Source organism: Ostreococcus tauri (genome assembly GCF_000214015.3).
Source record: "Ostreococcus tauri WGS project CAID00000000 data, contig chromosome 03, whole genome shotgun sequence".
NCBI classification, from domain to species: Eukaryota; Viridiplantae; Chlorophyta; class Mamiellophyceae; order Mamiellales; family Bathycoccaceae; genus Ostreococcus; species Ostreococcus tauri.
In genome coordinates, this window is record NC_014428.2 from 460,927 (window position 1) to 476,495 (window position 15,569).

A 15,569-nucleotide genomic window follows, 5' to 3' on the forward strand; every position below is an offset into this window, starting at 1 on the left:
CATGGACGCCGATGTCGTCATCATCCCCCCATTCGGACTGCAGAAAGGTACGAAGACGAACGGTGAGATGGCTGCGATGGTGTTTCGCGAGACTCAAGCAGCCCAACAGGCGAACACGCAGCCCGCAACGCAGTCAGAGAGATGCGTGCACAATGATGGTAAAGCGTGGCGCTGTCCCGCGAGTAGAGTGGACGATACGCCGTTTTGTTCGAAACATGGACCGGTGAAGTATGCGACTTCCGTTCGAGTTCGTCCTGTGTCGTTCACAACTCAACAGGGTCTTGAGGTTACTTACGCGGGTCCTCCCTCGGCATGCGTCATCCGGAGCGTTGCAAGTACGCCCATCGCTAGTTTGGATTTATTGTCGCTCAAAGATCCCGAGAATTTCGAAGCACACGCTTGGAAAATTGAGAGCCAACTCAAATCCTGCGATGGGCTCATCCGGCGCGATGGCCCCTGTGGTCGCTTTCGTGAGAACGCTGTCGTGCTCGAACGAGGTGGCGTGTGGGTACCGTACGAAACGTATGAAGCTCGTCTTATCACACTCCTTCCGGGGACGCCGCCAGGGTCGAGTGTTGCCTCAGAAACGGTGCTCAATCAGTGCATCGAAGACATCAACAGGATCAATGCGTCTCGCAGCGCCGCAAATGAAGGCGAGAACGACGACTCTAACGAAGATCCAACCGCGTCCGACGGTACGAATGAAAACTCTGCTCCGATTGATGGCTCGCCGGGCGACGATCCGACGGTAAAGATGCCAACTGGTGCTCGTGAAGTGCGCCTGCGACTCGCTGAACTTCACCGTCAGCTTAACACTGTCAAGCGAGAGATCTCCGGGTTGAAGGAAACGGGAGTCGAACACGCAGAGGCACTGAAACGCGAAGGTGGCGAAGATGAGAGCGAGTACGCCGCGTTCGAGCAGAGCATCAATCGCGCGCTTCAGTTGACGTAGACATAGAGATGAAACAATTTATGACAGTTGTTTGACAAATTACAGTTTTTGTTGCGGTTTAATCTGTTTCCTCTATCCACTAAATCCGTAGGTCCTGATGCTTAAGCGGGGCATTTACATCTTGAATGTTTCTATCAGTATTTGCATCGCTCACTTGTATTGTGCCATGAAGTTCTCGTGGAAGTCAGCGAGCTTGATGGCGACGCCTTCAATGTCCTCCTCGCTGGGCAAGAAGGTGATGCGGTAGTGCCACGTGCCCGGCTTTTGACCGAAGCCAGAGCCCGGAACGGTCACGATACCAGTAGCGAGCAACAAGCGGCTGCAGTACTCAGCATCCGGAACCTTGCCGGCGGCCACGCAGTCGTCCATGAATTTTTGCGGGAACGTCAAGTTCGGGAAGCAGTACATAGCACCATCTGCAGCGTTGCAGGTCACGCCCTCAAGCGCGTTGAGTGCCGCGCTTAGCTTGATGGAACGACGCTTGAGCGATGCAAGAATGTCGTCGCGCTCCTTACTGAAGAGTTCGTAGGACGGCTCGCCCTGCTTGGGCGGGTCCATGACCATCGACGTGCACACCTGGCCGGCGAGGTTTGGACAAAGAGCGATGGAGGCGAGCTTGAGAAGCGCATCCTTAATGCCTTCATCCCAGTTACCGGTGAGCTCCATGTATCCCCCACGTCGGCCACACTCGCCGTAATAACCCTTACTGATGCTTTGGAAGCTCAGGCACGCCAACTTATCTGTGAGACCCGCGTCGTGCACGATCTTGCGCATGCTGGTGAACTTCTTGCCATCAGCATATACGTTCTCCTGGTAAACTTCGTCGGAGATAAGCATGAGGCCCTCGTCAGCGCAGAACTGAGCCGTCGCGGTCAAGTTTTCGTCCGGAAGAACGTTGCCGGTCGGGTTGCCCGGGTTGATGACCACGAGTGCGCGGACATTCTTGCCTGCGGCGCGTGCGCTCGCGACTTGCTCCTTCAGGTGCTCAACGTTAAGCGTCCATCCGCCCTCTTCGTCGAGGTAGTACGGCGTGAGCGTACCCCCGTACAGCGTAAGTGCCGCGGAGTACAGCGGGTACTGCGGAATCGGGCACATGATGGCGTCGTCCGCGGACTTGATTAGCACGTTCATGATATGGTGGCACCCAGCCGAGGCCCCGTCAAGCAAGAACAGGTCATCCGCATCGCACTTGATCCCATCCCTCGCCGTGATCCCCTTCGCGACGCGTTCACGCAAGACGTACACGCCCTTGGACTCCGAGTAAGCGCCCGTACCGCCTCGAATACTTCCCTTGTACTCCTGCGCACGCGCGACCACATCCGACGGGAACGCGCCGTCAAGACCTTGGCAATCCAACGCCGCGAGCACCTGACGGAAGAACGTCACCGGCTTCTGACCCAGCGCGTGCGGGTTTCCGATGTTACAGTACACCACCTTATCGAACGGCAGCTTCGCACCGCTCGCGAGATCCTTCTCGAGCTGTTGCGCCTTTTGCACGATGGGCCCTCTCACCGCGTACTCCGCGGCGAGCACGGCTGGATTCACGCTGTTGTCCGACGCTCGTCCCATCGCGATCGAGAGATGATTTCTAATTCCACAGAAAACCGCGGTCTCGGTCGCGCGCGCGCGTGTGCGGTCGACGAGCACGCGCGCGAGGCCCCGATGGATGATGGACGAGCGCCCGCCGGGCCCCCTACGCGCGCCCTTCACCGTACTGTACGTCGTGTTCGCAGATCAATCACACGTCTCGGTCGACATCCTCGACGCCTCGGCGTCGTCGACCGGGCGCGGTTCACGTCACGTGCACATTTTTATTGATGTGCATATCGTATACTGTCATCACAAATGGTATGTGGAACCACGCGTGGGATTCGAGGGTGGTGCCGTCGCGACGAGTCGCGACCGACCGGTCGAGTCTTTAAATTTTAACGTGGCGCGTGCGGTCGCATGTGATGGGTTTTTCGTCGGTCGTAACTCGTGATGATGTCTGAGACTCGAGCGATAATGTCCAGCCTCGGTGGGTCATGACTCGTAAAAGACGAGGGACTCGGAAAAGACGAATTTTGCAGAATAAAGCCGAGGGGGAGATGGATGACCTAATTTGGTTTTGCAACTTTTTTCGGGAAAATGGGCTCATTTTCGGCGTCGTGGCGTTTTTGCGCGCAAATGAGCCCATTTTATCTCCCCATGGGCTAATTTCATATCAAAATTAGCTTTTCACGCCGTTTGATAAAAATATGCAATCCTCCATCTCCCCGTTGCGTTGGCCTCAATTTCGATAATTTCCATATGGGTTTTTCGTCGGTCGTGACTCGTGACGGTGTCTGAGACTCGAGCGATAATGTCCAGCCTCGGTGGGTCGTGACTCGGAAAAGACCCTCGTCAAAGTTATGGAAAAGTTATCGTAGCGTCAAAATGAGGGTTTGGCAAAATGCGGAATGCTCTTTTACGTGGAATGAGACTTGGACGTGGTGGACTGAGTTTCACTCCGCGACGGCGCATGTCGTCGAGGGCGTCGCGTCTTACCTCGTTCGTGGTTGGACACGCGCGATATCGACGGTACGCGCGAACGACGCTGGCGACGCGCGATCGCGTGATCGGTGGAGGACGAATGAGCGAGGAGAGGGAGGAATTCGATCGAGGTCGGTGTGCCAAGACGATGCGATTCGCTCGGACGAGTGCGACGAGGGCGAGGCGGGGCGGAGACGACGTTGGGTACGAGGGAGAGGTGCGGTGTACGGCAAAGGAGACGGAGGTGTTTGAGACGCTGCTAGCGGTGGTGGAGCACTTCAAGTTGGACGTCACTCTGCGAGTGGCGGGCGGTTGGGTGCGGGACAAGCTCGTCGGGAGAGAGAGCGACGACATCGACGTCGCGCTGGACACGATGTTAGGGAAGGAATTCGCGGAGAAGGTAAATGAGTACTTGGAGGCGAACGGGATGGAGACGAAGGGAATCGGGGTGATCCAGAGTAATCCGGAGCAGAGCAAGCACTTGGAGACAGCAACGATGCGTGTGCGAGATGTGTGGTTAGACCTGGTGAATTTGCGTTCGGAGAATTACTCGGAGGACAGTCGCATTCCCGATATGGAGTTCGGGACGGCGAAGGATGACGCTTTTAGAAGGGATCTGACGATCAACTCACTGTTTTACAACTTGAACGAGAAGAAGGTTGAGGATTTCACAGAGCGAGGCATCCAGGATTTACGGGACGGAATCGTGCGCACGCCGCTACCGCCGCGAACCACCTTCCTGGACGATCCTTTGCGAATCCTGCGAGCCGTGCGCTTCGCCGCTCGGTTTGGTTTCGACGTAGACGAGGAGATCGGTGCGAGCGCGAGCGATCCGGATGTGCAAAACGCGTTGAAGCACAAGGTGAGTCGGGAGCGTTTCGGAAAGGAAGTGGTGGGGATGCTCAAGGGACGCTCGCCAGCGGACGCGGTGGCGCTCATGGTGGCGTTCAAGATCACTCCAATTGTATTTCAAGTTCCCACGCAGAGCGTCGTCGATGCAGTAACGGAAACGGCGGATCGTCTGTCTCTGTATTCGACCCGTTGCATCGAACGCGCAATCAAAGAGGTGGCATCGATCGAGTCATGGTTGGATGAAGAACACAAAATTTGGCTCTTCCTCGCGTCTTGGTTGTTGCCTTATCGCGCGTTGGAATCGATCGGGGCAAAGGGGAAGAAAGTCCCTGCCGTGAGCGATATCGTGAGCAACGCTCTCAAACTTCGATCGAAGGATGCGGACACCGCGGTGCACATCCACGAGTCATTGTTCCTCGCGAAGGCTCTACTGGAGAACAAAGAGTTCACTCGCCTCGAAGGCGGGATGGCTCTGCGGAAGATGGGGTTCACATGGCGTCTGCCCGTCCTTCTCGAGAGCTTGACGCGAGTCCCTGGTATGAGAGATTCCGAAGTGCCGCAATGGGCGGCTGATTATGCTGTGAACCCAGATTCGGCTCCAGCGGATGTTCGCGAACGCGTCGAAGCCGGTGTAAGGATGGCGGTCGACGATTTCGAAGCCGTAGAGCGACGAATCACAGAATTCAACTTGAACGCGTGCTGGGAACAGAAGCCACCGGTCACGGGTCAGGACGTCATGGCGGCATTGAACATGACCAAGGGAGGTCCGCAGTTGAAGGCTTGGATCGACAAGTCCATCGAGTGGGTGCTTGAGGATCCCTCCATCACGAAGGAGGCGTGCATCGAACGAATTAAACAAGGATAGGAGCTTTGATACAAACGAATAGAACACAATTACAACAATCTATCGCCGTTCCATCACCACCAAGGCTCGTCGAATTCCTCGGTGGAAATTATGACAACTGCCTCCGCCGGAATTGCGGGTTTTCCCGGAGGACTAATCATGATGAACACTTTACCCTTACTCCGAGAAAAGTTCTCAGTGAGTGATTTTAGCGCGTTAGCGTCGATGAGCGCCGATGCAAGGCCCACCGAAGCAGCGGGAGCGGACACCGACGTGATGTAGCCAATCGGTTTGCCACTCACTTTCCCAACGGTTGTGTCGTTGCGCCGTCGCGACTTCGTTTCCGACTTCTTCGAGCACCACGCGTCACGCTGTACGTCGTTCGGAATGTATAATTCTGAACCGAGCGTTGGCTGGCCAGCCCAAGGACATCTCAAGTTCACGCGAACCATTGTCTCTGAAGGAAGTGTGCCGAGATCAAGCTTTTCATCGGCCACTCGCAAAACTCTGCGAACTTTGACGTCCTTCATGCGCACTTCGAGAGCGCGAAGACACGATGAAACTTTACCCAACGGCATTTTAGACTTGATTTTCGACACTGAGTCGAATAACTCCGCGCGCGCATCAGAACCAGCCTTGGTGTCCAGGTAGTCATCAGGGAAAGCTGCTCGACCGAACCGTCGAGCGCACCACAACCACTCAGCGATTCCAGCGGGTTTCGCGCCAGTTTGGCACACCCCTAACCACAATGGTAAACTCCACGACGCGGATACTATCAATGTATACCCATCCATGGCGACGGGCCCTCGGTTGATGAGCATGGCTGAGTACGCCTTCACCCCGATGGCGGACGTTTCCTCCCAAGGGCGCTCCAACGCAGCTCGTCTCGATGCAATTCGACTGGCGTCGTACTCGGCTTGAGTCGGTGCGGTTTCGCTTGGATTTTCAAGCGCACTTCCATCCACTTTGACTTCGCAAGCGGCCGCACGCGGGTCCATGGAGACGAATCGACGAATACCACGCTGTGTGTGCTGCTCGGCGTACAAGTCAATAGACGGCACCAATCTCTGAATCACCTCGAAAGCCTTCGCGCCTATGATATCAACGCGAGCGAACGCATCGGATGCTTTGAAGTCGTACTGTACGTTTTCGTCAACCTTGATGCGGCTGAACGCCTTGTGCACCGCTTCGCTCACTCGAGGATGGACCCAAATATGCACCTCTGAACCATCCTCGCTGTTCGGAGCTCGCGCGTGATACACCAAAGCAGGGGCTATAATTCGCCGTCGTTTCGCTGAAGACAAAACGTGTATCACGCTAGCGCGCTGTCCAGACTTAAACGCCTCTGTACGAAGCGCTTTGGTCTCCAACACCACTTTGACCAACGCAGCGCGCACGGCTTTGGCTTCACCCTTCATCACGAAGCACGTATTGTACGACGAATCGTGCGCTATCGCGCTCTGCGATATCGAACGCATGATGAAGCGCCATCCGCGCCCACGCCCCGGGCGCGCGCTCGGCACGATCCATCCCCAACCGAGCGGCTTGCGCATTGCGAACCTGTGTTTTAAGTGTTGCGTCAGTCCTCATTCACGTCTCGATCGCGATCGCGATCCGTATCCAACGCCTCAGTCGATATACCAAACGGTAACTGTGTACGCTTGTCTCCAGCGAACGCCGAAACGTCCTCGGATTGGCTGGGTGCGTGATTTCGTCATCACCGGCGTCCAGGCGTTGCATCGCTTTGAATCGCGTCTCTACGCACCTCTTCGCGTGCCACACGTGCGTTCGCAGCGTCTTCACCTCATTTCCATCATCATTCAACCTTCGTCTGGCGTTCAGCGCCCCTCGCCGCCGCGTCGCCTCCCTCGCTCGCCTGAACGCGTCTCCCGCGCGTCCCTCCCGCGTCCGCTTCAAATTCGGCCGTCTTCGCGTCACCCTGGGCGCAAAGCTCCTCGCGCGTCGCCTCAAATGTCGCGGCAACGACTGTACCCCGAGTTTCTTCCCCGTTCGCTCCTCGATCGCGCTCGTCGTCGCCAATAACTCGGCCGCGCGCGCGGTGGCGAAATCCCAAACTCGAAGAAATTTCGTCCCGCTTCCCCTCTTTCGCTCCGCGCTCGCCCCATCGTCGGGCGCGAGGGCGACGACGCGACGCATATCGTCCCTCGCTCGCGTCTCGCCCCCCGCGCGCGGGCGCGACGTGCCCGACGCGTCGTCCGCGCGCGCCGAGTGACGCCTTTTCGATACACGACACTCGCACCGACGGCGTGCGTTGAAAATGAAAACCATTTCATCTCGTACGAGCACGGTCACCGGCGAGGTGAAAAAAAAAAACCTCTCGCGCGCGGGCGACGCGCGCGGGCGTCGTCGCGACGTCGTCACCGCGCGACGCCGCGTCGCTCGAGCGAGATCGCGCCCAAAGCACGCACCGCGCGCGTTTTCACGGTCGATCGCGATGGACGACGTGAAGGGCGCGCTCGGGAAGGGGCTCGACGAGGCGGCGGCGATGACGGAGGGAACCGCGCCGATGGATCCGGAAAAGGCGGCGAAGAAAGCGGCCAAGCTGGCGGAGAAGGCGGCGAAGAAGGCGAAGGCGGAGGCGAAGGCGGCGAAGCAGAAGGCGGAGGCGGAGGCGCGGGCGAAAAAAGAGGCGGAGGGAGGTGGGGAGTCGAAACGGAAGAAGAAGGCGAGCGGGCCGAGCGAGGAGGACGCAAAGGCGCTCGAGAGCGCGCTTGCGACGCCGAAGGGAGAGATGAAGGATTTGGTGCACACGGCGATGGCGACGTCGTATAATCCGCAGGCGGTGGAGGCGGCGTGGTACGAGTGGTGGGAGAAGTGCGGTATGTTTACGCCGAAGATGGGGACGAACAAGCCAAAGTTTGTCATCGTCATCCCGCCGCCAAACGTCACGGGCGCTTTGCACATCGGACACGCACTGACGAACGCGATTCAAGATACTATTGTGCGCTGGAGAAGAATGAGCGGATACGAGGCGCTTTGGGTTCCTGGAACCGATCACGCTGGGATCGCCACGCAAACCGTCGTGGAGAAAAAGTTGCAGCGCGAGGAGGGCGTCACGAGACACGATCTCGGCCGGGAAAAGTTCCTCGAGCGCGTATTCGAGTGGAAGGACGTGTACGGAGGGAAGATTTGCAACCAACTTCGCCGAATCGGTTCCTCCATGGACTGGTCGCGAGAGGCTTTCACCATGGATGAGAAGCTTAGCAAAGCCGTCAAGGAGGCCTTCGTTCGCATGCACGACGAAGGTTTGATCTATCGCGACAACCGGTTGGTGAACTGGAGTTGCCAGTTGAAGACCGCGATCAGTGATATCGAGGTCGATCACATCGAACTCGAAGGTCCGACGATGCTGTCCGTGCCGGGGCACAAGAAGCAGGTTGAGTTTGGCGTCATCACGTCCTTCGCATATCCTCGCGAAGACGGACAAGGTGAGGTTGTCGTCGCCACGACGCGTATCGAAACCATGCTCGGCGATACTGCCGTCGCGGTTCATCCTGAGGATGAGCGTTACAAGAGTCTCCACGGCAAGTTCCTCGTCCACCCGTTCAACGGACGTAAAATCCCCGTCATTTGCGACGCCGAACTTGTTGACATGGAGTTCGGTACCGGTTGCGTAAAGATTACGCCGGCACACGACCCGAACGATTTCCAAACTGGTAAGCGACACAATCTGGACTTCATCAATGTCTTCAACGAGGAAGGTTTGATCAACGAGCAAGGTGGCGAGCAGTTCCAAGGGATGAGGCGATTCGAGTGCCGTGTCGCCATCACGGAGGCGCTCGATAAGCTCGGTCTCTATCGCGGCAAGGCAAGCAACCCAATGCGTTTGGGTCTGTGCAGCCGCAGTAAGGATGTTATCGAGCCCATGCTTAAGCCGCAATGGTGGGTTAACTGCGCAGGCATGGCGAAGGATGCATGCGATGCGGCTCGCGACAAGCGCCTCGAAATTCTTCCCTCCTTCATGGAGCCAACTTGGTTCAGATGGCTCGAGAACATTCGCGATTGGTGTATATCTCGCCAACTTTGGTGGGGTCATCGTATACCAGCGTTCTACGTGCGTTTTTCGGGAGAAAATGACACGGATAGTGGCATGCCAGGCGGTAGCTCTGAGCAGCTCGATCGCTGGGTCATCGGCCGCGACATGGCTGAAGCGCGCACCGTGGCTGAGAAGAAGTACCCAGGCAAGGAATTTACCCTCGAACAAGACGAAGACGTTCTCGATACGTGGTTCTCCTCCGGTCTATTCCCGTTTTCGGTGTTCGGTTGGCCTGATGAGACTCCAGACTTGGCAGAATTTTATCCAACGTCCCTCCTTGAGACTGGTCACGACATTTTATTCTTTTGGGTCGCTCGCATGGTGATGATGGGCATGAAGCTCACCGGCAAGGTTCCATTCAAGCAAGTCTATTTGCACGCCATGGTTCGAGATGCGCACGGGCGTAAGATGTCGAAGTCTCTCGGTAACGTGATCGATCCGCTTCACGTCATCGAAGGCATCGATCTCGCTGCCCTGAACGCGACTCTTCTCGGAGGCAACTTGGACGAAAAGGAGGTCAAGAAGGCCACGCAAGCCCAAAAGGCTGACTTTCCGGAGGGCATCCCCGAATGCGGCACTGATGCGATGCGTTTCGCTCTCGTGTCCTACACCGCTCAAGGCCGTGACATCAACCTCGATGTCCTTCGCGTTGTGGCTTACCGACACTGGTGCAACAAGCTGTGGAACGCCACCAAGTTTGCGATGATGAACTTGGGCGACGGCTACGTACCACCGACTGATTTTAACTCGTCGTTCGACGTCAAAAATATTCCACTCGCGGCCAAGTGGGTTCTCAGTCGTCTTAACGCGGCATGCGCGGGGACGAATGCGGGCATGGAGGCGTATGATTTCAATAATGCGACGAACTCCGTGTACGCGTTCTGGCAGTACGAGCTTTGCGACGTATTCATCGAGATCATCAAGCCCATCATGAGCGGAACTGACGAAGTCGCGAAGAAACAAACCAGAGATGCTCTTTGGATTTGCCTTGACGCTGGTTTGCGACTCCTCCACCCTTTCATGCCCTTCGTCACCGAGGAGCTTTGGCAGCGACTCCCGCGAACACGCGATGAAAACACTCCAAAGAGTATCATGATTGCTGATTATCCCATCGCCGTCGATTCCTGGGCAAACGTGGAGGCCGAGGTGCAGATGTCCGCCATCATGGATACCGTCAAGGCCTTCCGCTCGATGAAGTCCAATTACAACCTTCAACCCAAGGCGCGACCGGAGGTCTTCTTCTCCACAAAGTCGGCTGATGTGGAGGCGGCTTTGAAGGCTGATGTCGAAGGTCTTACCACTCTTGCGTCAGTGGGCGAAATGAAGCAACTTAGCGAAGGTGAGTCCGCCCCTCCGGGATGCGGTGTTCAAATTGTGAACGAAAACATCACCGTGTACATGCTTTTGAAGGGCGTCGTTGACGCGGCTACGGAGATTGCGAAGCTCGATAAAAAGCTCGACTTGCTTCAAAAGTCTACGGATGCGCTCATCAAGAAGACTGAAGACGAAGGATACGAGAGCAAAGTGCCAGAAAACGTTCGCACCGCGAACGCAGAAAAGATTGCCAAGCAAACTGAAGAGATCAGCTCTATCAACGCAGCGCGCGCGGAATTCCAAGCCCTCCTGTAGAACTGCGCGTTTAGTTGATGTTACACGATGTCATTCTATTAAATCAGAGCCGCGTCAGCGTTTCCTCCTTCGACTGAGGAGAGCGAGGCGACGCAGATCCCGGAGATGTTCCACGAACCTCCATGAAGGCGTTTGCAGTGAACTGAGACCCCGTGCCTGGCGACACAGTGGGCTTCATGTTGATGAAGACCCGCGTGCCTGACGTCGTCCTATTCACCGCAGGACTCGGAGAGTTCTCCTGCGAATCTTCTTGTGGTACAAAGCTAGCGGAACGTTTGATCTCTTCTAGCTTTTTGCGAAGCTCTTCTCTTTCGCGAGCTTTCGCTAAGGAGTCGACGCGAACAAACTCTGCTCTCTTCTCTCGCTCGTCCTTTTCTCGCTGCAGTTTTTGTAACTCTCTCCAGCGAGCTGCAGCCTCCGCGCGCATGCGTTCCTCCGCCTCTGTCGCTTCCTGCTTAGCTTTTTGAACGAACGCGGCGTTGATCTCAGCCTCTTTTTTGCGGGCTTCATCGTCCATCGATTGCCTCCCTGCCTTGTACGCGTGATAGTAATGTGATCCGCCCTCTGACGCCGTTGTACTCGTCTTTGGTGGCGATTTGGCGGTCGTCTGAGAGCTCGCTGGCGAACCTCGAGTCCATGAACGAGTTGGCGCAGTTTGTTGTCGAACAAAGGTTCGATTCGGTTTGCCCATGCTCTCCCAAACCTTTCGACACGCCTGCAAGAGCTTGAACGTTTCCTCGCACAGCGCGTGCTCCTTCAGGCCTCCGCCGCGAGCCGCGGCGCGGTCGGGATGGAATTTTAAGAGAGCCTTTTTATAGGACGTCTCGATGTTCTTTCCTTCCTCGTGGATCTCGAGCCGAGTCAACAGACCTTGAAGATCGCCGTTCTCCGCTATGTGATACAGACCCTCAGTCTTCAATGCCTCTTGCGAGTGCACGCGATACGCGTCGAGATCTTCCGCCTCTTTGGCGCGAACGTCTCTCTCTTCGCGATGCGTCTGCGAGCGCTCGAGCGCACGCCGTTCTTTCCTTGCGATACTCTTCAATCTTCGCGCCTCCTCACGCTGTCTCGCCAACTCCTCCGCTCGCTTCTCCCACTCGATTCTGTTTGCCTCCGCGCGAGCTCTATCGCGTTCATCCTCCGCCGCGTCCACCGCGTTCGTCGCCTCGAACACGCGCTCTTCGAAGAACTGTATCTTTTCTTTCGTATCCGCCGAGTCGCTATCGTTCGGAGACTCATCCTCGGCCCCCGACGAGGACGCCTCCGCGGCGCGGAACGTCTCCGCCGTTCCGTCCGCAGCGCGCGCGCTCGAACGCGTCGCAAACACCTCCGGGACCCCACTCGTCGCCTCCTCCTCCACAAACGCATCCGTCATCTCATCATCCACGCACGCGCACGACGACTCGGCCTCGTCGTCGCCGCCCGTCAGCTCCACCTCCATCGCCACCGCGCCGCGCGTCGTCCCCGACGTCGCCCGCGACCGCGCCTCCCCACCATCCGATTTCCCATCCACGCTCACCCTCGACGTCGTCGGCGTCACCGTCGTCGCCCGCGCGCGCGCCGTCGCCGCCGTCGCCGTCGCCCTCGCCGTCGCCTCGCCCGTCCCGCTCGAGCGTCCGTTGGACAATCGTCCGAGGACGCATCCGAGGATGAACCACAGCGCGTGCGCGAGTCCACGGCGGAGGACCGCGAACGCGGTGACCTCGCACGCGTCGAGCGCCATGGTCGTCGTCGCGCGCGAGCGACGCGCGCGAGCTCTGGGGACGTCGCGAGACAACACCATTCGTCGCCCGCGCGACGGTCGCGCGCGTCGATCCACGGCGCGTGTGTCGTCTCCGTATTAAGGACCACGCGTGCGCCATCAGAGGTGCGCGTGCTGGCGTGCGCGTGAAAACGTGTGTGTGTGACGCACATCGGCGTGTCGCTCGTGGTATACGTATGGAGTCTCTCGCCATGGGTCATCACTCGTCGTTGGCCCGCCCACGCGTTTGACCGCGCCGACGTGGGATCGCCCGCGGGCGCGCGCGTGTTCGCGCGCGCGGCATCGCGCGACGCCGGCGCGGAGGACGGGGTCGAGGACGCGCGAACGCGCGCGAACGCGAGCGCGCGCGAGCGGTGATGGGTAACGGACAGAGCGCGGACGGCGGCGCCGATGGCGATGGCGATCTCAACCGAGGACGCGGACGGCGAAAACAAGAGAAGAAGAAGTACGAACCGCCCGCGCCGCCGATGCGGGTGGGGAAGAAGAAGAAGAAGACTGGGATCGAGGGACACACGCGATTGCCCGAGGTGTTCCCGGCGAGTAAGTGTAAGCTCAGGATGCTCAAGCTGGAGCGGGTGAAGGATTACTTGCTCATGGAGGAGGAGTTCGTGGGGAATCAGGAGCGGTTGAAGCCGAGGGAGGAGCGAGATGAGGATGAGCAGAGTAAGATTGATGAGATGCGCGGGGCGCCGATGAGCGTTGGGTCGTTGGAGGAGATAATCGACGACACGCACGGGATCGTGTCGTCGAGCATCGGACCAGAGTATTACGTGAACATCGCTTCGTTCGTGGACAAGAGTCAGCTCGAGCCCGGGTGCGCGGTGTTGTTGCATCACAAGAACTCGGCCGTGGTGGGGACGCTGGCGGATGACGTTGATCCGATGGTGAGCGTGATGAAGGTGGACAAGGCGCCCTTGGAATCTTACGCCGACGTCGGGGGGTTGGAGGAACAGATTCAGGAGATCAAGGAGGCGGTGGAGCTACCGTTGACGCACCCCGAGCTGTACGAGGACATCGGTATCAAGCCTCCGAAGGGAGTGATTCTGTACGGCGCCCCGGGAACCGGTAAGACTTTGTTAGCCAAGGCTGTGGCGAACTCGACGAGCGCGACTTTCTTGCGCATCGTCGGTTCCGAGTTGATTCAGAAGTATTTGGGCGATGGTCCGAAGCTTGTGCGCGAGCTCTTCCGCGTCGCCGACGAAATGAGTCCATCAATCGTCTTCATGGATGAGATCGACGCCGTTGGTACGAAGCGCTACGATTCTCAGTCTGGCGGCGAGCGCGAGATTCAGCGCACGATGTTGGAGCTTTTGAACCAGATGGACGGTTTTGATTCACGCGGAGACGTCAAGGTGATCATGGCGACGAATAGAATTGAATCTCTCGATCCGGCGCTCTTACGTCCGGGGCGCATCGACCGGAAGATCGAGTTTCCGCTTCCAGACGTCAAGACCAAGCGTCACATCTTCAACATTCACACCGGCCGCATGAACCTCTCAGCCGACGTACAACTCGAAGAATTCGTCATGGCTAAGGACGAGCTCTCTGGCGCCGACATCAAGGCGCTCTGCACCGAGGCAGGTCTCCTCGCCCTGCGAGAACGTCGCATGCAGGTCACGCACGCGGACTTTTCCAAGGCGAAGGAGAAGGTTCTGTATAAAAAGAAGGAGGGTGTCCCCGAAGGCATGTTTACGTGATTAGAGGGTGTAATTAGACCGTTTCGTTTCATTTCAATTCGTTCAATTCGTACAATTCATTGGCGGTGGCGTTCATTTCGTGATATTCTTAAGATCTTTGAACTGATCGACACCTTTTGTGAAGATCGCACCTTGCGAAGAGAAGAGTTCGGCCAGTCCCGTATCTCCGGCGGCACCTTTTGTTGTCAAGTACTCGTAGTAGGTCAATGGCCGTTTACCGGTGATATTGTAAAAGTCTGGAGAACATCTCGAGTAGAAGCCGTTACGGAGGTACTCGAAGAACTCTGCTCGCGTGCTGCCAAAATCTTTCTCGAACTGCTCGATGTCTTGGGGCACGTAAGTGATGCGTTTTCCGTACGCCTCCGGGCACACGTCCTTCGCTTCGTCGGTGGCCAGGGCTTTCGTCAAAATATTGGCCACTTCATGCATACTCGTCGACTGGGCCCCACAGATGTCGTAGTACTTATCGCCGTGTCGCTCTGGTCCCTCGACCAAGCACCGCACTGCGGCTTCCGCCATGTCATTGCACGAGACGAAACTGTTCTTACACTCCCCCAGAGGCGACGTGAACGTCCCCTTGCTCTTTATGCTCTCCAGCTCATTCTTCAATAAGTGATTCATATAAAAATTTCCTCGAATGGACGTCAACCTATCCTTGAACCCGGCGTCGATGAAGCACTCCTCGGACCACCAATAGTGCTGCAACATGAGCGGTATCCCGGCGTTATCGCGCGATACGTGCGCATTTGCATCGTACGCGTTCGTGTTCGTATCCGCCCCGAAACAACTGATCCGTACGATGTGTTTCAAATTATTTCGCACCTCGGGCGTTCTCCCACACCATTTCGCGAACGCCATGTGCCGCTCGATGTACTTGTCCTGCGTGCTGCTGAACAACCGAGTCGCCCCCTCCATCGCCGGTCCCCACGTCTTTTCATCCTCAAGGTCGAACCGCGTCGTCTCGTGCGCCCCGAGTGCTTTCGCGTACGCATCTTTATCCCGCGTCGCCGCTCGCACGGTGAATCCGGGGATCGCTCGCAGCCGAGCGATTACTTCTTTGCCCACTCGACCGGTCGCGCCCGTCACCAGAATCACCTCGTTCTCGCTCGACTTGGTCGCGCTCGTCGCGTTCGCTCGAGCGCTCGAGCGGCGGGCGGCGACGCGTTGTCTGTGGACGCGCGCGACGACCGCGACGCGCCGCGCGAGCGAAGACATCGTCGAGGGACGGCGGTGAACAGTGACACGACGCGAGCGCAACCGTCTCA

At 57.5% G+C, this 15,569-nt stretch overlaps 8 protein-coding genes across 8 annotated transcripts in view; 4 read left to right on the forward strand and 4 right to left on the reverse strand.

Annotated features, from left to right (window-relative positions):
• Positions 1-952, forward strand: part of OT_ostta03g02825 (Thioredoxin-like fold) — a gene marked incomplete at both ends in the record, with an annotated part of 1,803 nt that extends 851 nt beyond the window's left edge. The window contains one exon of the mRNA XM_003078146.2: positions 1-952. This exon is cut by the window's left edge and continues 851 nt beyond it. Within this exon, the coding sequence (XP_003078194.2) occupies positions 1-952 (952 nt within the window).
• Positions 953-1,102: 150 nt separating this feature from the next.
• OT_ostta03g02830 (Pyridoxal phosphate-dependent transferase, major region, subdomain 2) lies at positions 1,103-2,521 on the reverse strand (the record flags this gene model as incomplete). The annotated part of the gene is made up of 1 exon (XM_003078147.1): positions 1,103-2,521. The coding sequence occupies one exon, from the start codon at positions 2,519-2,521 to the stop codon at positions 1,103-1,105; it is 1,419 nt and encodes a 472-aa protein (XP_003078195.1).
• Positions 2,522-3,383: 862 nt separating this feature from the next.
• OT_ostta03g02840 (Poly A polymerase, head domain) lies at positions 3,384-5,180 on the forward strand (the record flags this gene model as incomplete). The annotated part of the gene is made up of 1 exon (XM_003078148.2): positions 3,384-5,180. The coding sequence occupies one exon, from the start codon at positions 3,384-3,386 to the stop codon at positions 5,178-5,180; it is 1,797 nt and encodes a 598-aa protein (XP_003078196.2).
• A 53-nt stretch (positions 5,181-5,233) lies between these two features.
• On the reverse strand, positions 5,234-7,316 carry OT_ostta03g02850 (POPLD; the record flags this gene model as incomplete). Its single annotated transcript, XM_022984779.1, has 2 exons — positions 5,234-6,719; positions 6,925-7,316. 2 exons carry the CDS (start codon positions 7,314-7,316, stop codon positions 5,234-5,236), a joined length of 1,878 nt encoding a protein of 625 aa, XP_022838507.1.
• Positions 7,317-7,614: 298 nt separating this feature from the next.
• OT_ostta03g02860 (Aminoacyl-tRNA synthetase, class Ia) lies at positions 7,615-10,845 on the forward strand (the record flags this gene model as incomplete). The annotated part of the gene is made up of 1 exon (XM_003078151.1): positions 7,615-10,845. One exon carries the CDS (start codon positions 7,615-7,617, stop codon positions 10,843-10,845), a length of 3,231 nt encoding a protein of 1,076 aa, XP_003078199.1.
• Positions 10,846-10,888: 43 nt separating this feature from the next.
• Positions 10,889-12,568, reverse strand: OT_ostta03g02870 (DnaJ domain; the record flags this gene model as incomplete). Its single annotated transcript, XM_003078152.2, has 1 exon — positions 10,889-12,568. The coding sequence occupies one exon, from the start codon at positions 12,566-12,568 to the stop codon at positions 10,889-10,891; it is 1,680 nt and encodes a 559-aa protein (XP_003078200.2).
• A 395-nt stretch (positions 12,569-12,963) lies between these two features.
• OT_ostta03g02880 (26S proteasome subunit P45) lies at positions 12,964-14,304 on the forward strand (the record flags this gene model as incomplete). Its single annotated transcript, XM_022984780.1, has 1 exon — positions 12,964-14,304. The coding sequence occupies one exon, from the start codon at positions 12,964-12,966 to the stop codon at positions 14,302-14,304; it is 1,341 nt and encodes a 446-aa protein (XP_022838508.1).
• Positions 14,305-14,376: 72 nt separating this feature from the next.
• OT_ostta03g02890 (NAD(P)-binding domain) lies at positions 14,377-15,519 on the reverse strand (the record flags this gene model as incomplete). The annotated part of the gene is made up of 1 exon (XM_022984781.1): positions 14,377-15,519. The coding sequence occupies one exon, from the start codon at positions 15,517-15,519 to the stop codon at positions 14,377-14,379; it is 1,143 nt and encodes a 380-aa protein (XP_022838509.1).
• Positions 15,520-15,569: the final 50 nt, after the last annotated feature.